Source organism: Atractosteus spatula, chromosome 9 (assembly GCF_055471065.1).
Source record: "Atractosteus spatula isolate fAtrSpa1 chromosome 9, fAtrSpa1.hap1, whole genome shotgun sequence".
Lineage (NCBI taxonomy): Eukaryota > Metazoa > Chordata > Actinopteri > Semionotiformes > Lepisosteidae > Atractosteus > Atractosteus spatula.
The window spans coordinates 7,199,471-7,226,660 of NC_142714.1; the positions used below are offsets into that span (position 1 = coordinate 7,199,471).

The 27,190-nt window shown below is 48.0% G+C and overlaps 2 protein-coding genes across 8 annotated transcripts in view; one reads left to right on the forward strand and one right to left on the reverse strand.

Moving 5' to 3' along the window:
* Nucleotides 1-431: 431 nt before the first annotated feature.
* On the forward strand, nt 432-11,305 carry zfyve21 (zinc finger, FYVE domain containing 21). Of its 2 annotated transcripts, XM_088924895.1 has the most exons (8): nt 432-596; nt 3,633-3,683; nt 4,597-4,765; nt 5,651-5,726; nt 6,842-6,933; nt 7,643-7,696; nt 9,536-9,666; nt 10,182-11,305. In XM_088924895.1, the coding sequence occupies exons 1-8, from the start codon at nt 471-473 to the stop codon at nt 10,215-10,217; spliced, it is 735 nt and encodes a 244-aa protein (XP_088781021.1). In that variant the 5' UTR covers nt 432-470; the 3' UTR covers nt 10,218-11,305. The 2 variants fall into 2 exon arrangements, with proteins under 2 accessions (XP_088781021.1, XP_088781022.1); XM_088924896.1 differs by lacking the exon at nt 7,643-7,696.
* Nucleotides 11,306-11,713: 408 nt separating this feature from the next.
* The window catches only part of ppp1r13bb (protein phosphatase 1, regulatory subunit 13Bb), a 63,227-nt gene continuing 47,750 nt past the window's right edge, over nt 11,714-27,190 (reverse strand). For 3 of the 6 annotated variants that reach the window (XM_088924900.1, XM_088924898.1, XM_088924903.1), the window contains 13 exons: nt 25,522-25,696; nt 23,816-24,012; nt 23,452-23,616; nt 22,731-22,923; nt 21,620-21,790; nt 18,480-18,625; nt 17,687-18,152; nt 16,255-17,039; nt 15,825-15,962; nt 15,190-15,323; nt 14,275-14,441; nt 13,881-14,080; nt 11,714-13,054 (listed from right to left, as the gene is read on the reverse strand). In XM_088924900.1, coding sequence (XP_088781026.1) covers nt 13,013-13,054; nt 13,881-14,080; nt 14,275-14,441; nt 15,190-15,323; nt 15,825-15,962; nt 16,255-17,039; nt 17,687-18,152; nt 18,480-18,625; nt 21,620-21,790; nt 22,731-22,923; nt 23,452-23,616; nt 23,816-24,012; nt 25,522-25,696 — 2,979 coding nt within the window. In that variant the 3' untranslated portion in view covers nt 11,714-13,012. The remainder of the gene's footprint in view (nt 13,055-13,880; nt 14,081-14,274; nt 14,442-15,189; nt 15,324-15,824; nt 15,963-16,254; nt 17,040-17,686; nt 18,153-18,479; nt 18,626-21,619; nt 21,791-22,730; nt 22,924-23,451; nt 23,617-23,815; nt 24,013-25,521; nt 25,697-27,190) is intronic. The other 3 variants (XM_088924901.1, XM_088924899.1, XM_088924902.1) reach the window with 2 other exon arrangements.

The following is a 27,190-nucleotide window of genomic DNA, read 5'->3' on the forward strand; positions in this document are numbered from 1 at the left end:
AACACGCACATCCCAACTTCCGAAATTGCCCGCCTGCATTCAGGAACCTTAATCTGTTTTCTTTCAGGGGAGACATAAAACAATAATAATATTTTCCAAACAATAAATATCTTAATTAAAGTCCGTTGAGGTGATTTATTAAAATAAAACGTTAAAAATAATAAAGAGAGTATTTTTCTAAATCTAGACGGTTAGTTATTAGGCGGCTTTTATATCAAGATTTCACACTCACCCCCGTTGTTTGGCCAAAAGTGAAACATTCTGTCCACCCAAAGTTCAAGGGTCCCTCGCGTGAAAGAGGGGGGGAGGGATCAGAACAGAAAGGCTTCGTTCTACTGGCTTTTGTCGCCATCAATCTTTTTCCACCACGGCGGAGCGCTGGACGTGTTGCGATTGGTCGGCGGGGCTGTCAGTCAGCAGGCGTTGCCAGGTGCGGGTGGGGAGGAATACTGTGGGGTTAAAAAAAAAAAATGTCCTCTGTGCCTGACGGCAAGAAGCTGGTCCGGAGCCCGAGCGGACTTCGTATGGTACCCGAGAATGGGGCCTTCAATAGCCCTTTCGCGTTGGACGAGCCCCAGTGGGTACCGGATAAAGAGGTGAGGTTGGGGGAGAGAGCTGACGGGGCAGAGGCAGTGGGTCCGGGGCGTTGCGTTTGGCTGCTACGCAGAACGACTTCTCACTGTGCCGAGTGCGATTCTGTCTCCGTTGTAGCGAACGGGGTGGGGAAAAAAAAAACAACTAAAGCAACAAAGTAGTTGACAGCCTCGCTTTCCAGTTTCACGTTCAATGCGTCTTTTTTGTTTAATTGACCCCAAGTTTAAAGGAATGACGAAACTATGCAGGGTATGCAAGCGCGGCTGTCATTTCTCTGTGAGCCCAATGCGCACTCATGTTATTGATGTGCTTCAGCTCTCACCCTCACGCAGCGGTGATTTTAATATAATTTGTGCAAATAGATTTAAGATTTTAAGAAGCTTTCCTTTTATTATACGTACACGCTGGCACTTGGTAATACCCTACACCTCTGCTGATTGTGTCCAGTTTGTCCAGCACTCAACTCAGCCCAGATAAAGAATAATTAACGGAGTTCACGTTGAGGGGTTATGCAACAGCAGCTAAAATTTAAAATGGACAGCAGATTTGTAGTAATAATCGGCTAGTTTGCTTCTGTATTCGCAATTTGGATCTGAAGTTTGTTGCAGGTAGCTCGACGCAAATGGGACAGAATTTAGTTTTAGCGGCATGTGAGATGCGGTCTTTAAAGAAGTTTTCTTACTTTTCCTAACATCTGGCCGTTTTGTGTTGATAGGAAACATGCACAAAACAATATAGATCATTTAATCCTCACTGTTTTATCTGGCACGTAGTAAACCTAAGTCCTTGAAAATCTGTTTCTGTGAGAATCATCTGTAAGTAAGAGATGAATAGATGAGTCCTTGGATATAGTTTTTTTTTTTTGTTTTGCGCAAAATTGTAATGAAAGTACGCGATGACGATGACATAAATGACAAGGCCGACAAAGCTTCTGTGCTCCAAAGAGAGCTGGTAGATGTATCCTTGCTGCACTCAGCCAATGGACAGGTGATGGTCTGTACAGTAGTATAATTCTGAGACACATTAGTTTATGAAAATAGAAACCTTTTATCTGTCCATGATTTTGTCTGCTGCGTTTTCCATGCCGTTTGAGTATAAGAGGCTTTGGTCAATTGTGTGCTGCAAGATACAGCGTATAATCCCAGCTGGTGTTCTGTAATGAAAGGTATTAGAGTCCTGGACATAGCAGGGTCTACTCTTTCTGTAAGTATCCCAATCTACGTCGCAGGCTGCACCACAACTGCACCAGCATCTGACTCTGCTGGCTTAAGAGATTGAAGTGCTGTCTGTTTAAGGCAGGTGGAGGTGGTCCGTCTTGTCAGGGAGCTGGAGATTATTAAGATAACTGAGAGACACAAGCAAGAACAAGCAATGGGGAAACCTATGTACCATGTCATGATCATTTATAGGAGATGCTGTTTACCAGGATGTCCTTCTCAAGACTCATGAATGAAGTTTCGGCATCTAGTTGATTAAGGTCTGTAAGTGTGAGATGTTTCTTGGAATGCAGTGTTGCTCAGTTTCCTCTGCAAAGCCAGAGTTGCATCAGATCCTGTGCCTGACTGAAGAGTAAATGTTTACCTTCTTGAGTTTCTGGGCTGCTGGATGAGCCCTTCTTTGCTGTCATAGTCAAATAAGTCGCACTTTGGATAGAAAGCTGTACTGAAGACAAGGGAAGGGAGTGTACAAACTGTCCCTGCTCAGGACAAACATTTACCTATAGCACATTATGACTTCCCTGGGCTGTGGTTTTTATTTTAAACAGTGTCACCATGTAGCCTTCTGTGCAGATTATTTGTTAATATATGAAGAGAGCTCTGACTCAGTTCTTCAGTGATGAGGCAGCGAGCTGTAAACACCCTTGTTTTTCTCGTCGAATGTGCCATTTTTGCTGAATTCCTGCCATGTGATGACAGGAAGCAAAAATCCTGCCAGCTTTGCACAGCCTCAGAGGGGATTGTGGAGAAGTCACATGGTGTGCAACCCTCCATATGTCTCTGTGGGTGCTGTGCCTGGATCTGTGAAGCCCTGCAGTTTATCCAGAGACCAGTCAGTCACACACAGGCTCCTGGCACTTGTGCTGAAAGTTCCACAGGGCCCCTTTCCAGAGTTCTCCATGGATGTTTGATGATCTAGTCTTGGTATCAGAATACCAAGGAATAGGATGTTTTCTGTACTTCCTAGTGTCCTAGTTCTGAGAGTTATTGAATATGTTGATTGATGGTGCATAACAAATCATTCTCACAGTCAGCTTAGGTCCCAGATACATTTGAGTGTTTTAAAAGCAGCCCTGGTAAGGGGATGAGTCTGTAAGTGAATTATTAAGACCTGTTTGGGGTAAGAATCCCTGTGGCACTGGGCTTCGGAAGATGACAAAAGCGGTAGCTCATCGGGCATGCTCATTTCTTTTAGACCAGTAAGACACAAGCATGAATGAGTAAGTCAATTTACTGAATTAAATCACCATGGGGCTCACTAGCTTCTGCCTGATGAAACCACCTTGTGTTTTTATCTAAAAACCTTAATGTACTGCTAGCACTGTGCTAACAGTTTTGTGCCTCAGGCCCTTTAATGTTGAATGACTGAATATAGATGTAAGACGTTCAGCCCATCCAACACATTTAGGAGCTTGTTGGACACATGTACTGTTAAGATGAGAAATGTATCTAATGGAAATAGGGACCACAAATTGTATTTTCTAAGTGGTTTTTGCATCATTAGTAGGTTTATTTGTGTAAGGTTAGAGGATTCATACAGAGTCATAATGCATTGTGTTGTTTTTTATATAAAGTGAATCAAAGGAGTATTCTGTACCAGAGTTTAGATGTGAATATTGCAAGAAATCTAGTTCCAGATGTCCATTTCTTTGTGTAACAATGTTGCATACTGTTTAAGCTGCCAGGCAATTTAAGTGCCACAAGTTCTATATGTGTAGAATGGTTGTTTTACAGTTATGCCACCACTCCTCGTATTATAGGGCTCTTCAGCTACCAGCATGCACCCTTGTATCAGCCATAATGAATCTCCTTTCCCTTCAGTGCCCGAGATGTATGCAGTGTGATGCCAAGTTCGATTTTCTCACAAGAAAGGTAAGACAGTCGGCAAAGCCATTTTGTTTATTTCATATCCCTTCGAAACAAACACGGCAAGTGCTGTTCTTTTCTAAAAATGGAGGTGAAACATTGAAACTAACAAGAAGAGGTTAATTCCATATCCAGAGTAAAAAGAAAGACAAAAAGTGTTTTTCTTTTACTTCTCAGTGTGGAAAGTAAATGAAGCTGAAGCTCGCTGATGCTGCTGTCTACTGTGTGTAAACCCTCATATCCACCTGTAGGACCACAACTCTGATACTGGCCACAGCAGTGTTGAACTTCATTTGCATTTCATTCCTCTCCTTCCTGTTTTCTGCTGGAGGGAGAACTGGATACAGCGTTTGTTTAAAGAGATAGTTACTGGGCTGCACAAAAAATTTTAATGTTATGCATCGCTTCATGTAGCAAAAGCCGTTAATGTTCCCGTAGTTTTGCCTTTTCATTTTTTTAAAATCCCAGTGAGTTTCTAAACCCTAAATCCCATTGCTGTTGCATTCAAGATGTCAGCCGGTACTTGCGCAGGATTATGTCTTCAAATCAGTTGTCTGACTGGCATCGCAGCCAGTGAAATGCCAGCCGCAGGCTGCTCCATTGTATCAGGGTTTGATGAAGGGCATTTCTATATACGTTGCGCTGACATCAGACACAGCTCCAATGCAGGCTGGCACCTCGAAAGTGAGTGCTTTGAAAGAAACAATGAAAAGTAACATTGCAGGGATCTTATTGTTTCAGCTGCAACGTGATGCTTAGACTGACCACACCTGGTAGGAAAAGCAGTAATGGTGCCTGCTCTGTCAGTCATGGGCTGTCTGGGTCTCCCTGGACCTGCATGCCTGCAGAAGCCCAGGTCTGGCTGGTCCTGTGCTGTGCTGTGCTGGTTGGTGCTCAGCCCGTGTCTCTCTGTGCGCAGCACCACTGCCGGAGGTGTGGGAAGTGCTTCTGTGACAAGTGCTGCAGCAAGAAGGTGTCTTTGCCGCGGATGTGTTTCGTCGACCCTGTGCGGCAGTGTGCGGAGTGCAGCCTCGTCTCGCAGAAGGAGATGGAGTTCTATGACAAGCAGCTTAAAGTGCTGATGAACGGTGAGGTGGGAGGGCTTCCTCCCGGCTGCAGACAAGCTGCATGCTGAACTCCAGGGGCTGTTTGTCCACCTTTTCAGGTGCTGGCGTCTTCATAGACTGTCAAGCCTGCACTTCTCCAAACTGTTACCTTTCTTCTCTACTTGTTTACGGTCCCTTGATTTTTGCATATCCGTTTCCCATATCATGTTTTTGAAGGTGTGTTGTGGAACCCAGTTGACTAAGGCTCTTCAGGAACAAATTCACATCACTGTGCATCTATACCTGAGCTCACTCGAGTTCACTGACCGCTGTCTTGTCCTGTTTTTCTCTATAATGTGAGGTTGGTGTCCTCAGGAAAGGGACTAAGTGCTCTGCTGACACTGGGGCATTTCCTTTTTTCCTGTCCTAGTTTCCACTTGCTGGTACAGTGCATACGATGCGCCCCGTGTGTCTGGGAAGATAAAAACAGGCCCTGCCCTCTGGGTTTTCCAGACCAGAGCATCCAGGCTTAATGAAAAATCAATTTAACTTTCCGCTTGGCTGCATGATTTGGTGGACTTTAGAAGTCGTTACCCTGGAGTTGAATGCCTTGGTAAAAAAGCCTTTTGAAAGCCTAAGTCTTCGTTAGTGGTGGTGTAGCTGCTCTGTCTGTGATTATGGCTCTTTGTAGTGTAACCCATTGTGTGCTGTAAAAGAATAAATGAGCTTCGGTCACACCCCCCCACATTCCCCCTCTCTCCTTGTGTCTTTCTCTCTCCATCTTCTTCCCTTCGTGCAGCTGTTGTTGGGAAACAGCTCTGGAAGTGCGAGTCCAGCACTGACGCCTCTGCAGCAGGTGAACCCCACCATGGAGTGGGTGGGTATCGGCAGGTGTTATAAACTTGTTTTCTCCCTGCGTTTCCGAAGGTGGCACTTTCCTGGTGTCCCTGGGCACATTGGGGAAGTCAGAGACCATGGTTTGCCGGCTCTCTAACAATCACAGGTATCTTTGAAGAAAGTTTTGTGTGCCTCAGGCTAATGTGCAATAAGTACGTGTGTTCATTTTCTGTACAGAAAGCTAATAACCTAAAGAGGTTTCCTTTTTGTGATTAATGACAGGAAACACAATAGTAGATACTGACACGTTTTGGGTATTTTCAATTTCTCTCTTATAAATTGTACCTGAAGGTGATCCAGAGGACTGCATTATAATTTTTAGACGGAGGTTTACTGCCAATGAGAAACTTTTATAAACTGCTCTGCAAAGGTGAAAAAAATAGCACCTTTCTGATTTCTGATGTTATAGTAGAATTACAAAAATGACAGCAAGTGCAACGTTTGTCCCTTTTCTGCAATCCTGTTTGCAAAGTTGCTTCTTATGACGTTCTCACTCCCTCTAGTGGAGGAATTGTACACTGAAACTGAGTGGTCCACAGTTAATGCTCCTTTCAGAGTGTAGTATGAATTATAATTAGTAAAAATGGAGCTAAGTAGAATTATAATTCTAAGCTTTAAATTAATAAATTAAATTAAAAGCTTGGCAGCTGCAGAAGTACAACAAAATAAAATCCTCAGGGAAGCAGGTTAAAGATTACAAGCTACGCATGGAGCAGTAGACTGGAGTTTCTCAGCAGGTCATGTTTACCAGTAAGGCAGAGTACACTTATTTTATTGATTTGTGACTTTATGCCAGCTGCAGGAATCACAAAATAATTCTTTGTTCTGTTCCTGCCACTGGTGAACGATCTGAACATTTGAACTTGTTCTCTTTTGTTAGTATCTTCCCTTGTCAGGGTTAACTTTGTTGGCTGAAATGTAGGTTAAAGACAGTAGGAAATTTAGACTTAATCGTTCTTGCTGGCAGAAACAAACCAGACCATCCAGAACTACCTGTGACAACCATGCAAAATTAGAAATTTCTTAGAACTTCTATTCTCATTTTAATAACTTAAAAGGTGTTATTAGAGCCTCAGCTTTAACAGTAAAGGTTGTCCCTGAGTGCATCTGTTTCAGAACACCTTGGTACCATGGGTACAAGTGGTTTGTGAGATACACTGATGCTGGGGATTCTTCCTAAATGTCCTGGTGTTTAGCACCCTTGTTCCGTTTTTCTGTCAGGTATCTCTTCCTGGATGGGGAGAGCCACTTTGAAGTGGAGCTATCCCGAATCTCCAGCATACAGATGTTGACAGAGGGCTTTACACCTGGAGGTGAGCCTGTAATGTTTGCTCATATTAAGTACTATGAAGGAAGACTGCTGGTATGAATTAAAGTGCTTTACCTGAGGTCTGATTTGTAGTACTAACAAACTGGTTCTTCTGGCACCACACAAACCCTCTGTCCTACGGAGGGCAGCAGCAAAACACCACTGAGAATCTTCTCCTTCACATGGGACCTGACTGATGGCACCTGTTTCTGTAACGCTCCTGGCCAGGAGGAACCTCTAGCTTGTAAATAACCACATTCAGCTGTCTTTTCCATTTTTAACATTGCCTCTCATTCTGGGAATCGAATTCTTCCTAATTGAATGATTGCTCATACAGGACCTGACAAAGTTTGACAAACAGGCATGATTTTGTTTTTGTCTAACCAGGGTACACGGGATATATTTCAAGATTCTTAATAATCACAGACTCGCGGTCTTTCCTTTTTGTACTACTGCATTCATACTACAGAAATTGTTTACTCTCGAGCCCTGCGTGGCGGGTCTCCTCGTTCTGTCTCTGTGCAGTGGTCAGCCTCAGCTGTAGTGCAGTCGATTGGCCATGAATGTTCTGGCACAGCAGAAGGTAAACATGTCTGCAGTGTCAAAGGGAAGGAGCTGGCTGGACCTCTTTCAAGATGCATGCCCTGTAATGTCTTTGACCTAACCTTCCTTTTTTACTGTCTTCGACTGCCTGTCCTGTCGCCTGCGTTCAGAGAAAGACATTCATACTTACACCAGTCTGCTGGAGAGTCAGTATATATCTGAAGGTCAGCTCTGTCTGTCTCTTGGAATCTAATCCAAGGGTATCATTCTTAAATCCTTAAGGCCACAGGTTTCTGGCTTTCATCCTACCTTGGTGCACTTAGTTGCTTAATTAATCAGATTTGGTTAATTGGATATATTAAGAATATCCAAGACCTTATGTAGTTAATTTCAAAGGCACATTTGATTCAAAGTGCAGTAACTAGAAAACATTCTGGGACCTGCATAGATATCTTGAAGTAATCAGTTTAGTTAATTGGGTGCATTTAGTGCTTTAGAGCTGAGGTGGAACATAAGGCAGAAGACACTGTGGCCATCCAGGAATTGAGTGTGACACTTCTGCTCCAATGTTGTCCGCATACTGGTCCCCAGCCCTCCCATCTCATCACCTCTAATGAGATTGCCTTCTGTCTGCTGGAGGAATTCTGCGGTGTGAGTTGTAAAGTGAAGTTAAAGTTGCAAAGAAAGTCAACTGAGAGAATTCCTACTGACATTTTGTAGCCTCGGGGTGACCTGCTCCCTACTCAGCTGAATCTCAATTACTGCTTTCCCATTAAAACTTCATTAGTATGGAATGATTTTTCCTTCCCAACAAAAAGAATTCTACAATGGAAATAACAGTCATTAGTCACGTTTTTGATTTCCGATATAATTTAACTAACTCATCCTAATGCACCTAATTGATCGGTACGTATAGATTTGTAAAGATCTGCTTCTCAACACAGGAACTGATATGTTCTATTTTTATTTATTTATTTTCCCCCATGCCATGTATTGGGTCTCTTTTGTCAATCTTATCTAATTAAAATTGATTTAATTTAGATTGGTATTCTGACCCCACTGGAAAAAAAATAGGAGAGCTTATTTATCATGCAGAGAAATACACACAAAACATTTACATTTGCACTGTGTAACTTGTTTTGCCCGTCTGTTTCTCAGTTCTAATTTAAAGTAGGTGGCGTCCTCTCACTTAAACCGATCATTGCATAGCAATGTTTATGCTTGGCCAGCCGAATTGGATGACTACTGACCCCTTGAAACCTTAAGGCTAATTCTAATGACCGATTTTCACCGGGCAGTTTCTGTTCCTCTCTGTTCCCAATTAGTCCTTATGGCTTTGGCAATCTCATTAAATGAACTAGTGCATGACCCCTTGCCTGTGGTGTGTCATGTTTTGTGCACCCTGAAGGTATTAGGCTGCATTACTTTGAGTGAACTGCATGTATTGTGTACAAACTCTGTCCCATGTGCTTTAAGCCAAAGTTTAAAAACCTCAAGATTGAATGATCGGTGGACAGAGTTCTAATGAAATAAGAAATTTGTACCAGACGTTAATGAACATGAAAGGCCTATTTGTGTGCAGCTATGTATGAAAGTGGGCATTTCCTTCCTTCCACTTCATTTTTGTTCCGCTTGGTGTGCTAACTCCAAAATATATTGCCTATAAAACGCTTGAAAGGCTTTGTAGAGAATATGAAGAGAAATTTGCTGGCAGACTTAGCAGTACCTCTTTCAACCAGTAGAGTGCTTCTGAGTGACAGTTCTATCCTTGGTCAAACTCCATATTGTCCAGAGTTCATTCAGACCCTCAGACGCTGTCCTAAGGATTTGTTTGTGTTTTGATGTCTGTTAAACTGTTCAACTTGGTTCACACCACTGATGTGTTAAAAGAACTCTGGTAAGACCAGCCCCTCTCAAATTCTGATATCTGAAAGATGGTACAAGTCCCTTTTTAGGCAGTGGCATGATCTGCAAAGGCTGTATGTAGCTGAATTTCATCAATGTCTGTGCTCAACCTGGATTCTAAGCCCCAGTGTGTGTGTGTGTGTGTGTGTTGTGTGTAGGGGGAAACTCCAGGGCTGCTGGCATGATGCTCCAGTATAAGTCCGTGGGCTCACAGGAGCTACAGCAGCTGCGTGTGGAGGTCGCAGATGACAAGAAGACTGCCTCCATGTGGCTGGCGGCCATGCACAAGGTACCAGAGGAGCAGCTTGCTGCCTGACCCCTGACCCCTGACCTCTGCTCAGGAGCTCAGTGTGGTGGTTCCTTAGTGTTTCTATCTTCTACATTTTAACACAGAATCCTTCAATTTTTCCTGTTACTTTGTATAGTCAGAACAGCTGCAACCAAATCATTCACAACTGAGGAACAAGGTAGATTTTTTTTAAATAAAAAAATCAGACAATTACTTGAGTGAGAAGAGTGTTTGTGGAAGGCTAACACAAAAAATAAGTCTGTACAACCAGATTGTTGTACAGAGTTGGAAGGCATCTGATTTTTGAGAGAGTGTAGATCTCAGTATGAAATGCTGAAGGAAGCACTTGAGCATGCTTACACAGCCTTTTCATATTCCACTAGAACAGAAGTGAGAGCAGATTCTGTCAGAAGGCACATTCTTCTGTAAGTGCACAGAAATGTAAAATCTGACGTGGCTTATGCAAAGTCATGAAAATTGTATGTTAAGTTTCTTCTTTTGTTTTCTCTCTTCAGGCTGCAAAACTTTTGTATGAATCTCGGGACCAGTGACATGACCATGTAAAGGAGAGGGAGACAGCCCAAGTATTTCCTAATTTATAGTTTCACTTGTATTTTGAAATGCCTACATTCTGTATATTCAGCTTTCTGGCCTCAGTTAAGACACGGTGTATTCCTATTTTCAGTGTTCTGGGGCACCACAGGTATTTACTGATTCTAGTGCAATATATACTTGTTTAATAAATGCTTTAAATGTAGTCTCATGCATTCAATTTTGTAAAGATATTTTGTTAAATATATTCCTATTTTAACTAATGGATGTGGCAGTGTAAGTACTTTTTACTGCCAAAGCATTTACGATACTTTTTGTAGCATTTATGTACAATTGTTTTTTCCTACACTAAAGGTTGAATTTAATATTCGGTTTTCCAGGGGTTATGCCAGTTCTTCCTTAAATGTAAAGGATTGTATTTTTCTTTAAGAAACAGCCAGCTCTGCCAGTAACATTCATATATAGCGTGAGAGAGTGAAATTCACTCTTTTACCTATTTTTCAAAATAAAGAATAGGCACAATGCAATAATACATAAACGCTGATTTCTGTTCATTTGCTGGCTGCCAGCACATATTCATGTTTGTGTGTTACTAGAGAGAGGAATTCTTTGGACAGATTAGCATGGCTAAAATACACGGTAGTGCTGTTGTCACTACAATATAGGACAACAGTCCTTTTCAGGGAGCCAGGCTTGCAAAGGCAGCTGGACAGTATGACCTAAATCAGCTGTTTTGTTAAAAAAAAACAATGATCATGCTTGTAATGAAAGCTTTGAGGAGAAACACATTATTCTTTATGAGCTAGTCACATTAGGTGGGGTGAAAACAGAGCTTGCTATGAGCAAACACTTACACTATTACCTATAGAAAAACTTCACTATAAAAAGTATTATACTGTACTCTACATTGAATATTTGGGTAATGAGGCATGGCATTGGGTCTTTGCCAGTTATGGATGTGTGGCATTTTAATTGTAGTGTATAGGTATGGTTCTCTGTTGATGGTGGGGCCTGTAAGACATCTTGGCACTGCCTGTATAAAATTTTTATTGTGTGTATGTCTTTCTTTAATAAATTCTTGAAATGCTGTATCGGTTTATTTGTGGATCACAAGGTAGCTAAAAACTTGACAAGTTGGTTTCTACAGTACAGGTCCCAACAACACATCTGTCCCCAACAGAAGGCAGATTTGTAACAAGAACTGTAACCTTTTAAAACTATACAAATCAAGTTGTCTCCTCACAGACTTCTGACAAATGATGTCTCAGTGCAGCTATTGAGACGTACTAAAAAAATGGACTTTTACATTCTCTACTTTATTTTGAAGGACTGTGTTATGACAGGTTTTACATCTTTGGTGTTTTTGAATTGGGTTCCTTTTTTCTTTGCAAGAGTTTGTCTGTCTTCTGTTGGGGATCATCCTTACAAGTTTGTGTTGGTGTGTAGAATAGAGAACATTTTTCCTCCATACAGACACATACACGTATAGTCTTCATGCCACAGCAGTATTTTATTGTGCACATTTACATAACAGGTTGTGTAAGTAGTGTATCTGTACTTACACTACTTGTGTATACAGCTATACAGAAACTGCAGTTCAGTTACATTTTCATACAGCAGATAATAGTCAAACATCATCTATTCTCACCACAGTATTTACAGGAATACTTAGTGGTTAAGCTCTTTACAGCACTGCTTTGGATGGGTAAAAAAATGACAAGACCGTAAAACATGAAAAAGCAAGTCAGAGGATGTTATGTAACAAATTCTGTTGTTTATGGAAAATAACATCTAACTCCTATGGAAAATATCCATGAAAGTCTCTTATATAAAAGCATTTAGATTTTGCGGTTCTTAGTGCTGTGTTCAGCTAACGATGCTGAAGTTCGTTATTGCATTCACCTCTTGCCATGGTCTTCATGAGGAACACAGAGACTGGCCTTCACCAGACATTCCACTTGCTTACAACTTCCGCTTCATAGACCCCTCTCAAGGTCTCTTCGAAGACATGCTCCTACCAAATAAATAAAGACATACAACTGCCACACACACACACACTTCCCTTCACATTTAATCACCTGCACTGCTCTGCTTCATTAGAAACCCCATTCTTTCAATTCATCAACTTCCCTCAGGTCTATCTAGTCAGTTTTTCTTCAACTCTTTGCGTAACCAAAGGGCTACATGAGATTAATTGTAATTAAAACAACTTGTTTCTTTAACCACACTTCCCAGCTAACCGTGTCCGTAAAACCTTCGCTCGCTCTCTCTATCCTGCTTGCAGACGCTCCCCGTTATCGCACACTTCACCTTTGACTCCCTAAAAACATCCGATGCACAGCCCCACTCTGACAAAAAAACAAACTGGGGTCAGTATCCGTGTTCCTATCCGAGACTGGCCAGTTTTTAAAAACAACCTTAGCTCAAAGAATGAATCTCAGTCTTAAAAAAAGAAGAAAAAAAAAAGCTGGACACAAAACACTGAGCAGATGGAGAGGAAGTTAAAACCCTTATCCCATCCTTCCTGAAGAGCTTCTCTATCCAGTACCGCTTCAAAAAGAGATTGTTCTCTTCAGTGTTGAGGACGACTCCCAGTGTGGCCACTGGCGGCTGTGAGGACGCAGTTAATTTTTAAAGACGGTCCCCAGCGGTCAGGAGAAAAGCACCACTTTGACAGGAGATGGCAGCCCCTTCGCACACCTCTTCTCCCGCTCTGTCTGGGGGCGACTTCGGGGTGTCCCTCTCCAGGTCCAGTTATTCCCCAGGACGGGTGCAAGTGATGCCCACGCGGGTGTTATGCTAGGGAACGCTGTCTTGGCTTTATTCTGGGATAGAGCTGCAAAAAACGAAAAAAAGGACACGACAAATGAGAGCTGCAGGACTTAAAGCTGCCATTTCCCCAGCCCACCAGCAGGGGCCAGTGTCCAGCCAGGTATAAAGGGTGACGATGTAACAAAATAAAGTGAGGAAATCATACTCCTTAACGTGTTCTTGTAAGGGAGACTGCATTGCCCTGAAGCTTGACTTTCCCAAAGTGAACTCTTAAAAGCAGTAATGGATATGGTTAGGCCCCCTGGCTGTTATCACTGCAAGTCTGTATCCTTTTGAAGTATTAATTTCACTTTTATCTCTTTCAGCCAAAGGCTTTTCAACAGATTTGTGCAAGTGCTATGTAGTGAGAGCGCGTCCAGATCATGCAAGACTGAAGGAGTTACACTATTAATGTAGTTTACAGGGATACTCTTTATTTGTGATCCTTAATTAAGGCACATAACAAAATGCAAATTAAATATCTGCAAACAGAAGGCTGGAACTGAAATGAGTTCATTCTCCTGGTGTGCATTGGCATTAAACAGGAAAATGTCACTTTTCTTACCTGTAGATCTTCTTGGTTACAGAACAAAACCTTGACCCAGTTTTACTGCCAAGGAAAAGAGGCAACCGCAGAGGCAGCTCCTGCACGGGTCTCAGTCCTACACGTACAGGTATGTACCACATACACACCTGGATAAAATGACCAGATCACACCCCTGCCGAGTGGAGTTGGTAGACGTGCAAGGTTGATGTGAAAACTGACAGGAGTGCTACCACTGTTCACTACCTAATCCTTTAAAAGAGCGAGAGAGTGCGCCCTGCTGGCTGCCGAGAGTGGTGGCGCTCACCCCGAGCAGGTTGCGGGGCACGTAGCCTTCTTTGTCGTTGAGCCGGCCCCACCACCACGCGGTCTCGCTGTCGTCTTTCCGGCGCAGGATGGTGACGGCGTCGCCTTCGCGGAAGGAGAGCTCATCGCTGTTCTGGGCCTCGTAATCCCACAGGGCGTACACAGTGCCCTTATTCATCACGCCCAGCTTCTCCTGGACCCCTGAGAGAGAGAGAGAGGCAGAGCGACGCCAGTTTACACAGGGAACATCTACAAAACCCCGGAGCGAGAGAGGGCGAGACCAAGGAAGTTTTGTGCAGCAGCAGAGGCCGGGCGTCCATCTGACCAGCAGCTCAAGCCCCTCCGTTCGCCTCCGTCTGCCCCCCGCTGTCTGTCCACTTCCCAGTTAGACTCACCATAGAGGAACTGGGAGCACTGGATATAGCCCTCCTCCATCTCCTCGCACTTGTCGGCGGCGGTCTCCACGTCGCTGATGGTGGTGGCGAAGATGGCAGCGCCCGACTCCACCAGCAGCTTGCAGAGGTGAACGCTGTTACAGGAGGCCGCGCAGTGCAGGGGGGTCCTGGGCGAGACCGCACTCGTGTTACAATGCCATCACCCAGCTCTTGCACAGCCACATTAAAATGAGCACGTGTAAATACGAAGTGGAATTGCTGGCTTTCCCATCAACATCTTTGACAAAGTCCCAACCTTCTAAGCATCTGTGTCTGGCCCTGCATAATGCACCAGTCCATGGTTAAAAGATAGCTGTGTGGGTAATTCACAGCATAAACGAACGTGAGGGGGCCCTCCAGACGGGCTGACGGTAAATGAGACTTGCTCTGTCAAGACGAGAGTTGTATTGTGTGACAATACTCTCAGTCAAAGTGGAAATAAAATTCTGCAAACAGAGACTACTGGAATTGTAATGATTTCATTCTCCCGGTGATTTTAAAACAAACGCAGGTTATATTAACACAGGGGTGCAGTATGGAGAATGAAAGAGACGGATTTCCAATCTGACATTATCTAATAAGAAGAGCACGTCTGACAGAGAACGAGACTTCTCGTTTTCAGTTTTCGATATTCTTATTTTTTCTTTTTAAATTGCTCTTGGTTTTTGATGGCTGTTGTTGTTAATGTGAACTTTATACAGTTAAGACCGTTTTTTATTAAGTACTTTTTACCTAAAAGGATACTCCATTCAAAATATGTTATTCATCTCCAGGGGGACAATTTAAGACTGCAGTTAACTCCAAGTACAGAGTACAATTCAAGAGTTCAAGGCGGGTTCCTATATGAGGTCAAGCAATCCTCTGCAGGGCTCTCACCAGCCATCGCTGTCGGCCGCGTTGACGTTGACGCCGAAGTCGAGGAGGAACTTGACGATGTGGTGGTGCCCGGCGCACACGGCGTTGTGCAGGGGCGTGATGCCCTCGTCGTTGGGGGTGCTGGGGTTCTCCACCTGGGATGACAGCGACCAGGGGTTAGACCAGGGGATCAGGCCTTCATGTCACACCCAGCCCCGGGGGACGAGAGAGAATCAGCAGGACTGTTTCTCCTTTCCATGTTTATTCCTGCTCAATTTTTTCCCCTTTACTTGCTGCTTATAAAAGTCCTCTTTTTCGCCTCAGAGGAAAAAAGGACAGGAAAGAGGTCCTCTGCGTTCTGTGCCTCTTCATGCAGAGCTCATTTATTGTACTCATACGCCACGTGCAGTGCAGTACAGTGACTACAACCACCTTACAGCAAGTGCACTGCTCTGCTACAGTAACACCGGAGCTTGATTTGTCTATGGTTAAACGGACAAGGTTTAAACTTTTCCAACTTCAGAGACAAGAAGTTACAAGTGAAAGAAAGAAACATGGAAATCAGGTGAACTCAAAACGTAACGTAAGCCGGATCAGAGTGACCGGGCACGAGTGGCCGCCCTCCACCTGGCCCGGCTCTGCCCGCAGGGCTGTACCTCGTAGATGATCCTCTGCACCAGGTCAAACTCCCCCTCCAGGGAGGCGTCCAGCAGGAGAGCCAGCGGGTTGAACTTGACACGGAGCCCGTGGCCGGTTCTCTCCGAGTTGGGCTTCTTCAGGTTGGTGCGTTTCACCTGCAGAGCCAGGAGGAAGGGAGAGGTTGAGGCTGATGCTTTCCTTCAGATTGGAAAACGATTAGCAATGCCGCGATCCGCAGCAACAACAGCTTGGAATCTCAGACGGCTCGAGCCTTCTTGTCATGAACCCAGGAAGTAAGAATGATGAGACAAATCAGACCATCAGATCATCTGGCAATTTTCTCAGGCCGTTAAAACCAAAATATATGCAAAATGCTCACTGCAAACAGAACTGGATCTCAGTCAGACGTGCAGATACAGACAACACTGCGGACACACAGACACTCACCGCAGGCTGGGCCGCGGAGGCGGAGGGCTGGGGTGGGGTCCCGGCCTCCTCGGGGCTGCTGGCCTCGGGGATCGGGCTGGGCAAGGTGTCGGCGGGCCGCGGGGGGGCTGCGGGATTGTTGTTGCTGTCCTCCGTGGTCTGGGGCGGGGGCACGGGCTGGCCGGGCGTCAGCTCCTCCGTGGGCGGGGGGGGCAGCTGGTTGTCATTGGCGTCGGAAGACGGCGGAGGGGAGGGGGGCTGCTCGGCGTCGGGGCGCGGCGGCTCGGGAGCTGGAGCCGGGGAGAGGGCGGGCGGCTCGGGGAGGTTGGCGTTGGCGGTGTTGCCGTTGTCGACGTCGGCCAGGACCCCGCCCATGTAGTCCGGGGGGGGCGCGGGCTGGTAGAAGGGCGTGCCCCCCCCGCCCCCGCTCTCCATGCCCCCCGCCAGCGTGTTGAACCGCTGGTACAGCAGCTTCTGGATGTTGGGGCCGCTGGGGCCCTCGGGCTCCGTGATGGAGCTGCGCTTCTTCAGCGGGCGCGGCGCGTTGGCCAGCCGCTTGCGCAGGGCCTCCAGCTCGGCGTCGCTCTGGTAGCGCAGCGGGGAGTACACCATGGGCGTCAGCTTGGTGGGGCTCAGCGGCCGCGGGATGTTGTCCACGCTGGGGGGGCCCTCCCGGGGCCCCGCGGGCTGGCCCTCCGGCTCCCCCTCCTCGCTCCCCTGCGGGCCGCCCGGGCACGGCGCCCCCTGCAGGAACAGCAGCGGGGAGGAGGAGGCCGAGCCCGAGTGCAGCACTGGTTTCCCGTACACTGCACGGAGAGGAACAGGAGACGCACGTGAGCAGGCGGAGGGGAACAGGCCGCTCTGAGCAGCCGGGAAGCTACAGGCAAGGGCTCGCGACCTACAGGAACTGGAGAGTCTGTGCACACAGGGACAGCTAGGGACAGAGTGCGTGGCAGGGGTGGAGCGCAAGGCGTTCGTGTCTTCGGATATGCGGAGCTGCACAAACAGCAGCAGCAGCTGACCTGGGTGTGGAACCTACGCAGACCTGTTAGTGCACAAAATCGTGGTGTCTCCGAATGCTCAGAAAGGCAAATATTTTGAAGAAATTAAATTAAAATGTGAAACAGAACCATTTATATAAAAAACTGCTTGCAGCGCTTACCCATACCCCTAACAGAGGCTGCCCGGCTGGTTTAAGCCAGAAAGGGAAGGGAACAGTGCAGTCTAACTAAAAATAACCTGCTTTCCCTTCCAGAAGAAACAGTTAGCATCTAAAAAAACCAAACAATTAAGAGCCTACTTTAACAGTAGGAGAGTAGTGCAAGCTAGCTGATGCCATGTTGGCACCTCTATACCCCTGCCAGGGCCAGGATGAGGTTTCTACCCACGCGAGCCCTTGCCCCGGTCAGGAAAGGGCAGGCCGCACGGTGCCCCCAGCAGTGCGGAGACGTACCTGCTTTGACGGCGGACTTGCTGTTGGGCTGGTAGGTCTTGGGCGGCACGGCCTGCTGCAGGTACATGTAGTAGATGGAGCTGGAGTTGACGGTGGGGGGGCCCTTGCGGGGCGACTGCGGCCGCGAGCCCTTGTCGGGGATGAAGGGGCGCACCGCCACGGCCAGCGGTGGGTCGGGCCGCGCCTCTCCGGCGGGGAAGAGCGGCGAGCCGGCGGGCTGGAAGGTGGGGCTGGGGGGCACGGAGATGCGCTGCTGGATCTGCTGGGAGGAGCCCGGCGGGGCCGCGGGTCTCTGCCAGGCGGCGGAGTTGGCACCGGCTCTGGGCAGGCTGCCGTCCTTCCGGCGCTCCAGGGAGCTGGTGGAGCCCGCGGGCAGCAGCACCGGGCTGGGGTAGGTGCCATAGCTCGGGGGCGGCGGTTTGGACAGGGCGGGCGCAGGCGGGGCGGCCTTGCAGGGGTCAGAGCCCTAAAGTCAGGCAGAGGAACACGAAGAGACCCTTTAGCTGTAAGCAAGGCGAAGCATATAGTCAGCATCATCCTTACAAGACCTAGATTAAGGCATATATTCGGCACGCGCACTGTTGTGAAAAGCTATAACCTCAGGCCGGAGTAGCTTTTGGTTTAGAAAGGCCGCCAGCCACTGGCATGAACGCCATCAACTGTCATTCCCGCAGATACAGAGGAAAGCGACGGCTCCGTATTTTTCTGTCGCCGCAGCTCTACTGGCAAAACCGGCCGAGTGAATTACTCGGGAGTCTGGTGTGTCACCGGGGGATGGACTGAGAGAGCCCACCTTGTCGGGGGCAGAAGTGGGGGTGCCAGGCTGCGCGCTCCCCGGCTTGGCAGCTGTGTCCATGCTGGATTCCTTCCAGTCCACGCTGGGCGGCTTCAGCGAAGAGGACGCCTGCTTGGTGAGGGTTGGCCACGTGGCATCGTTAGCTGGAGGAGCGAGACAGAGAGCGTGAGAGGGGGGAGAGGACACGGAGCAGGACTGCCTCCCTGCACGGAGACAAAATCCACCAAAGGCTGCACCTGCTCTCCACTTGATTCTCTATTGCTGAATTCTCCGCCACCCTCCCTGACAGCTCACTCTCTCATTCTCCTTCAGTGTGCTTCGCACAAGCCCGGGCCCAGGGCAAGCCATCTCCCTCTTTGGGTCGCAAAATTCTGCCCTTTGCACAGCGAAAACAGCCCCTGAACATCCGAGATCTAAGGCCATGCGTGATGATTCACTCCCCCCTTGTTGAAACACAGAGGACTCGGGGGCACATTGCAGCAGTGCGTACAGGAGCCCCAAAACGAGCTGCGTCTTATCCGAGGACAGTAAATAAAGAGGCGCAGATACAGGCTCCCGGAGGAGCAGGAAATGACAGGGTATGAGCTGGGACAAGGAAGGCAGATTGCTGCTAAAATGCAATAACCTGCGTTTTAATTTAAAAAGACGCCTTCACAGACAGAAATGTGATGAAACCAGACAGTATGAAGCAAATAACACTAGGCAGCATGATTCAGTCGGCTCTGAGCATGTCCAAAGAAAGGAATAAATGGCAAGTGATTGCATCAATAAAACAACAAACAGGCAGCACTGTGCTCCTAAAAACACACACAACTGAAAAAATGAAGCCTAATTTATTTGGACAGGACAGAGCAAGAGCCGCAGGGGTTTCCAGACAATTATGGGAAGGAAGGAAAACTACAAGAAGAGCAGATCTCCGTCTGAGAGGGAGTGGCTGTGTCAGCGCTGCATCGCAGACGCAGCACACAGACAGCACCGGAAGGATTTTCTATTCCTGGTGGCTGTACACTTTTTAATTGGATTTTGAAGTCTCAGAGGCTTTTACTTGTAAGCAATTGCTTGTTCACAACAAAAAAAAATTAGTAGTAAGAATTTTAAACGGTACGACACTTAGCGTAGGCGGCATTCATAAAAATGAAACGCAACCAATGACTTCATAACTCTGAAGTTAGCAAGAAGTTATGTGATTTTCTATCCTTCTTGTACAACATTGATCATTTTCATCTACAAGTAATAAGTGATAATGCGTTACCAAAAGCTTGTACAAATGAGCCATTTCCAGAACATTTCACTTCACTTCATGGTGTGATAATTCTTAAACTTTTTGTGTTAACAGTTTTTAGAGTTCAGAATCCTGCATTTTTTGTGGGCAGCTGCCAGGATATGTTAATTAAACTACTTCATGATCCATTTTAAGTTCTCAGCCTGATAAAAATATATGCATATATGCACATACTCAAGGGGATGTCATGTCAAACAGTCCCAATATCCCCGTCTGCTGTGCTCTGGGCAGCAGGATGACAACTGCATTTCTGATATAGGACCTCCCTGTATATCCAGGATAACTCCCACTAAAACACTGGTGGCCAAATCCAAATCGCCCTCACTAGGAGTTTTCCCCCCTTGGGCTCTGTCAGTTGGCTGCTTAGTGCAAGATTCTCGTCCGTAGTGGGAAAATAAAGATATTTCTGTGGCTTCTAATGAGAGATACCGCAGTGTTTTACACCTGTATTTTAAATAGGACACAGGAACTGACAAGTCGAAAAACAAAGTGATTAATCAAGGTGGGATCTGGAACAGCCACAGCAATGCTGGTAGTATTTAAGTGTCCACAGGTGCATTGAAGGAGCAGTCACAATGGTGCTTGATTTTAATCAGCCAGTCCCGACACAGGTGAGAGCTGGCCTTCAGCTCACACCCCACGTCTTCTTAACCCACCGACATCAGTGTCAAACATGGTGGGCTAAAGAAACACGGGCATTCTTTCTTTGAAGGAACACTAGCTTACAACAAAAAGCTGATTTTTTTCCCCAACATTTCTACACAAAGAGAAGTACTACACAGGATACACATGATCTGTGTTAATGTGGAAGCTGACTTTAGTAACGTTTCACATTTACTTCCAATATTGGAAGATCAAAAGACAAAAATCAATCAGTGTTAAAAAAAACTGCAGTAAAACTTCAAATTTACTGAAGAGGTAAATTTGACTGATGCAGAGATCAGTTGACACAGCAGGTATGAGAGCACAGTGAACCTTATCTGTGTGAAGGAGGGGGTGGAGAGAGAGGAGAGCACAGCACCACCACACACTGTCCTACTGTACTCCCAGACAGCTCGGCATCACACACACCACACACAGGACTCCCACTGCACGGCACTGATCCATTTCAGGTACTCTTCACATAACTAACACCAGGTGATGGATCCTGGAAACTGTGCTGAGTTTATTAGCTCAGACAGTCTGGAGCAGATAGCCATTAACGCTCTTCTGCTTGTAGTAACTTTTGACAAAAGGCTGTCTGCCCTGTCTCTGCCCTGTCCTGTTCTACTCACTAACAGTGCAGCAGCTTAGAAGATGTACACGTTACTTTTCACTGCTCTCTCTAAACCATGGCTCTTACACAGAGCCCGGATTGCCCTCATAAAACTGCCTTTCATACCTAACAATAACTCCACATAAGCTGTTTCACCCTTAGTGAAAGTTGTCTGTCAGGGTACCAGCAGGCCCTCACACATTCTGTGATGGCAGTGATAAGCAGAAGGTGTGTATTTACTCAAAATACTGATAGAGTAACGTCTAAACTCAGAAAAGACCTGCAGTTCTTAACGTATTACTTGAGTTTCTGAAAATACTGGGCATGTCAAGTTAACTGCTATAGATTTTTTTTTTGCATAATGCATGCATAAAAATCCCAAAAAGATTATATTCACACACACCCCCATTTCAACACAGAAGTCTGCTTTTCCTACACTAACCCAGTCATCTAAGGATCAAGTCACAGTTCCAACTCAAAGTCTGAGATTGCTACTGTGACATGTCCTTTAGCACACGTGCACACACACGGACAGGCTGTGCGAGGATGGGACTGTGCGCACACACGATAAGGCTCAGTGCTCCATACTGAGATCAGCACCTGCGGGATCACAGGACACACTGTCAGGCAGAGAGGGCGCCAAGTGCCCGTGTCTGAGATCGGGAGACTGCAGAGCAGCAGTAGGTGATGGCAACACGGGATCCACTATGATGTCTAAATCAGAGACCTTCCAGGGGCCGGCAGACTTTCTCACACCTCGCCCATCTGTCTCTGCAGGCCACCCCAAAGCCAGCCGCCCCGCACCCCCGCAGCAGGACAGACGGGAGAGGAACAGAACAGACGGGGGAAAAAAAAAAGAGGGGGAAGGAGAAGAGGAGGGAAAGACAAGAGAATACAATGTCAACAGACTGCAGGAGGATACTGAGAGAGAGAGAGAAAAAAAAAATTAAAACACATCGAACACGGCAAGCATATTGTGGCCGAAGAGGCAGGAAAAGACGGAGATGGGGTTGGCGAGGGCAGGAGAATGCCCCCCCCGCTGCAAGGCGTGAGCACTGCATACTCTGGCCTGTCCTGGAGACCGCTGCATGCCGTGCTGAGCTGGAACCCCTCCCTGCCTGCGACAGTCCCAGAGCAATTCATGGAAAAACAGCGTCAAAAACGCAATTCATGAACGCGTCAAAAACCCATTAACACAACTACTACATGGTTGCCCACTTAAAATATTTAGATACTCTTATGTAGTAAAGCGGTGCTGCAACAACTCTCCTCAGCCTCAGTATTTCTACCAGACCAACCTGCACTCATAGCTTTGAAGAAGGCTTCTCTGATGAAGAAGGAGGCAGGGTCTGCCAGTGTTAAGGCCGCAGTTTGTGAATTTAAGGGGATGAAATGGCTTTAGACACCCATCAGCACGTGCAGCGCTACAAGGCTGAGACGAGGAGCAGGGCTGGGCTCAGCCCGCGCAGGGGGACACCGTCTCTAAACCTGGCTTATGCAGCAAGGCGTGCGGAGAGGGGGCTTAGCAGGATACTGCGTCTCAGCAGCTTGATCGGCGTCACCAATGACCCACCTGCACTCTCTTCCCAGTGAGATGAGGGACAGCGGGCATCAGTAATCTACCTGCTACTGAAAGGGGAAAAGCCTTCCAGACCAGGACGGACTAACCGATGGGCTTGCTTCCCACAGCGGAAAACCGCGCTGCACTGACCTGATTTGGACCTGGCGTGGGTGGCGGTGGCTGACACCGTGAGGGACTGCGGCTTCAGCGGATCGGCCGGGATGGCGTAGCTGCCCTCCTGCCTGCCAGGGGCCGGCACCTGGATGTAGGGCCCCACAGCAGCCACGCGCCCCGAGCTGCCCTGAGCTGGCTGGGGGGGGGGCGTCCCGTTGATCCTGTTCAGCTGCAGGGGGGGGAGAGAGAGGCACAGTTGCCATGAGCCGTGATGGACACACATGGACGGCCCGGCCGACAGCTCAGCTGCCACACAGAAGCACGATTCCCGCGCAAGGAGCCGAGAGACCCTCAGTTCCACACAGCGCAGCGCCTGGCCACAGGGCTCAGCCCGATCCGAGTGCTTGTGGCGAAGTGAGGTTTGGTTGTAGCTGGTTTAGCACTGGCGAGCCACCTCCGAACCCCCCCCACCCCAGGTCCCCATGGGCAGCCGGAGCGCATCGGCTGCAGCCCACAGGGCACTCCGAGCGCCAGCTCCGGCTCTGCCAGCGGAACTCACTTTCTTAGAAAGAGGCTGAAAATCATCCCGAGCGGAAATGAAATTAAAAAAAAAACAGCCTCGGGAGAAGCTCGTGGTAAAGTCCGTCTATTGCAAGAAGGCCAGACTCCACGCACAAACCACAGCCTGTATCTGTGAACCCCAGTGGCCCGGCGGGTGTACATGTGCTTTATGTTCCTTCCAATGAGCTGGTCTTACAGGGATGTTCTCTTTTTGACGTGCCTCAGCTTTTTTCTTATACAGGCGCTCCCTCAGCTCCCCGATGCGCTTGTCCATCAGGGTGACCTCCATGTTGCGCTTGTTGAGCAGGTCTTTGTGCTGCTGCAGCTTGGTGTTCTGCTCCTGGTTCAGCTTGTTGCGAATCTGAGGAGGAGGAGGAGAAAGTATTTAACACTACTGACAGGTCTCAGAAGTAACACTGTATTCTGTCTGCTACACCCCGAGAGTTCTAAAGATTGAACTACAGAAACATTCTTGCACTGTTAAATAAGGTATCGCAGCATACTGATGGCAGTGCACCGAACACTCCTATCACGCGGTACAGGCCTGCGGCGCCCTCTACCTGCAGCTCCTGGTAGAGCTTCCGCAGCTCCAGCGCGGCCGTGCCGGTGACCTGCCCGCTCAGCGCCTGCAGGCCGTTCAGCTTGCCCCGCCGCAGGTCCTCCAGCTGCTGGGTCAGCTGGTCCACCTTCAGCACCGCCGACTGCAGCTCCTGCTGCTTCTCCTGGAACATGCTGTTGATGTGCTCGATCTCCGCGGCTGCAGGAACACACAGGAGCGGCGGGGTCAGACGGGAGCTTGCCCGACAGGGAGAGGCCCTCTCTGAGCTTCACAGCACAGCACAGCAGGACACCAAGACTGTCAACCGTCCGGGAGGAGTCCCCCGGGGAGGTGCCTCCGCTGAGATTAATGTGCTGTTTTAGGGGGGAAAAAACATCTCAAGAGAAAGAACTACAGGGAATAGCGCCATTATTATTTCCCAAACCCCTTGCTCCTTTGGCACCCTGGCTGAAAGCTCATTACTTGTCTGCCCTTTTGAAGGCATCTATCCGTCTATCCAGCACACAGGAACACAGACTCCCAGCCCCCGCCCATATCTACAGGCTGGGGACAGGTCAGCGAAGCCTGCAGAGTGTCGGCTCCCCTCATGGAGACCGTGAAGCAGGCCTGCCTGACTCCTCCACCCTCTTCAAAGACACATCCTCACTTCCCTTCAGCGTCGACTCGGAGCGGCCGACATGTGCCGACAGCACTGATTAGCTTGTATGGTTCTAACCCAAGGTCTTTCCTTTGTTTTCCCACTCCTCGGTCTCTGCAAAGAGTGGGGGCGGGACGCTGAGGGTGGCGACGGCTCGTGTGGCCTAACTCTTCCCGACTCCAAGGCTGGTATTAAAAAGCCTTACGATCCTTTGAGCCGGCAAGGGAATCTCGCCCATCTGTGACGGATAACGTTTCCGCGGCTGTCAAGGGGAAGCTCAGAGCCCGTCAAGTCAGATTGGTTAATCTCAGCTCCCAGGCTGCCAATGTCTTCCAGCTCGGGATCAGCAGGAAGCATCTCCAGATCTGGACGCCACCGTGTCCCTTCCACACCTTCTCCCTTCGCCCCCAGCACTGGCCTAACCTCCACCGTCGCTCCTGGCACACCCTGTCCACACACTGACCTGCTCCGACCTCAGCTTTCGCAATGCTCAGCAGAATTAGACTGATATGCTAAGGGGCTCGCTGTCATTGCACAGACTTCAAGAGCCAGGGCTCGCATCCAAATGAAACTGCAGTGATCCGAAATGCATCCACATACAATGCCCTCTCTGCATGCTCTGTGTTGGGTTCAGCCACTGGCTGTGCTTCACGCTGAAGCTTAAACAGTGTATTCAGAAGACAGCAAATGCAGGCTGCTTGAGCAATTAAAAAAAGAACGAAATATCTCATTTCTACAGCACCAATTGTTAAATATCTGGAGAAAGATGCTATATTGACCTATTGATTCAGGGGTGGTCAAATACGAAACCGTGCAAAGCAGGTTAATTGGTATAAACAAGTGCTTCATTACATAATTAATGATTATCTTGACAATCCAAGGGCTGGTCCTCAATGCTACAGGGGAGTAGTTGCACTGTCTGGACTCTGGCTGCCTGTGAACTGAAGCCCTGCACTAGATTCACTTCCTCTGTGAGGGTCCTGGGTAGAGAGACAAAGCCTGGACTGCGCTGTCTCTCTGTGGGGCCTAGGGGGTGCTGTCTGTGTGTGCTGAGGAGGCGGGGAACATACAGAGGTTGCCATTGATGACTTTGCTGTAGTCCACCTGGCCCCTCATGGCCCTGATCTTCTTGAGCTTGGCCTCCTGGCTGTCCACGCGCTCCTTCAGCCGCTGCAGCTTCTCGCTCTCCGACACGGCCTGCTGCTGTCGCCGCTCCTGCTGCTTCAGGTACCGCAGCCGCTGCTCCTGGGGGGGGGGGGGGGGGGGGTGAGCGGCAGAGTGAGGGGGGCTCGGCCCAGACTGGAGCTCGTCCCCATAGAAAACAGCCCCCACGGAGCCTCGCGCAGCAGCGGGCAGGAGCAGGAGTGCAAGGGCAGGAGTGCAGCAGCCCCGAGCCCCGAGAAACTCCATGAGAAACTCCACAAGAAACCAGCCGGAAAAGTGAAAGTGAGCAAATGTGCGCTTTCCCGCTGTGCGGAAACACCCACAGCCCACCCCCCAAAAACAGCTGGAGTCTTTCCATGGCGAAACACTTCTCCCACACCGAGCAGAAACTGACCATTCTGCAAGTGGGGATGCAGAGGGAGACGTCAGAGAAAGGAAACAAAGTGCACACTCGCTCACACGCTCACTCGCTCACTCGCGCACACGCTCACGCGCTCACGCGCTCACGCACTCACACGCACTCACACGCACTCACACGCACTCACACGCACTCACACGCACTCACACGCACTCACACGCACTCACACGCACTCACACGCACTCACACGCACTCACACGCACTCACACGCACACTCACACGCACTCACACACACTCACACACACTCACACACACTCACACACACTCACACACACTCACACACACACACTCACACACACTCACACACACAACTAATTTCCATCAAGAGGACTTGTCATTCTTAACCAGCAGCTTGGGACACGGTAAAAGTGAAGATACAAACCAAGGAAAGGGAAAATACAGTATGGAGCAGTTTATTAAGGGGTGTGCTCCTGTTTATACAGCCTGTCAACGAAAGCTTGGAAGGAAATCCATACTAGACAGGACATAGGGACGAGATGGAGAAGCCAAAGGAGGTTCCCCACTCGGAACACAACACTGGGAAAGGTGCTACACAGGCCAAATACACACAGATCTCCCCGCCAGCTCTAAGCAGAACTAATTTATACATACAGTACACTATAGTTAAAACAAAAGTCTCTATCATTGTCTTCGTTAAAATCCTGTTGATAATCTCATATATGAAGTACACTCGACAGCTACAAACTCTAAACTCTATAGCTACAGAGCTATTTCTTGTTATTTCTTTCATTTGCTTTGCATTAAAAAAAAGTAAAAATTTACCTTCTGCCTATACGACCTGTACTGACGCTTTGGCGTTTACTGACCTCGGTCCCGAGAACTAGTAATAAAAAGGTTCAAAGCCGTGTCTGGAATCCGAAGTTAAAAAAAGAAGCAGAACCCCCCCAAAAAATGGATGGCAAAAATACTCCAGGGGTTTCAGTAGTAGCTCAGGCTTCTTTCATCTCCACAGTGCTCCCGGGAACAGACTGGTGCTACAGGGGGGACGGCACCTCTAGCAGAGTCTGGCTCTGGGTCCAGTCCACCTCCCTTCAGGACTGCATGTCCTTGTCCGGCCAGCGGCCGCACCCCTCCCTCCCTGCAGCTGCTGCCCTCCCCCGTATCTCATTTCCTGCCGCTTGGCTCCCTTCCTCCTG

Bases quoted from the DNA above. Each gene is read 5' to 3' on its own strand.
- zfyve21 (XM_088924895.1), top strand. From the start codon at position 471: ATGTCCTCTGTGCCTGACGGCAAGAAGCTGGTCCGGAGCCCGAGCGGA. The intron at 597-3,632 runs GTGAGGTTGGGG...CTTTCCCTTCAG, and splicing joins AGTGGGTACCGGATAAAGAG to TGCCCGAGATGTATGCAGTG. The intron at 3,684-4,596 runs GTAAGACAGTCG...CTCTGTGCGCAG, and splicing joins TCGATTTTCTCACAAGAAAG to CACCACTGCCGGAGGTGTGG.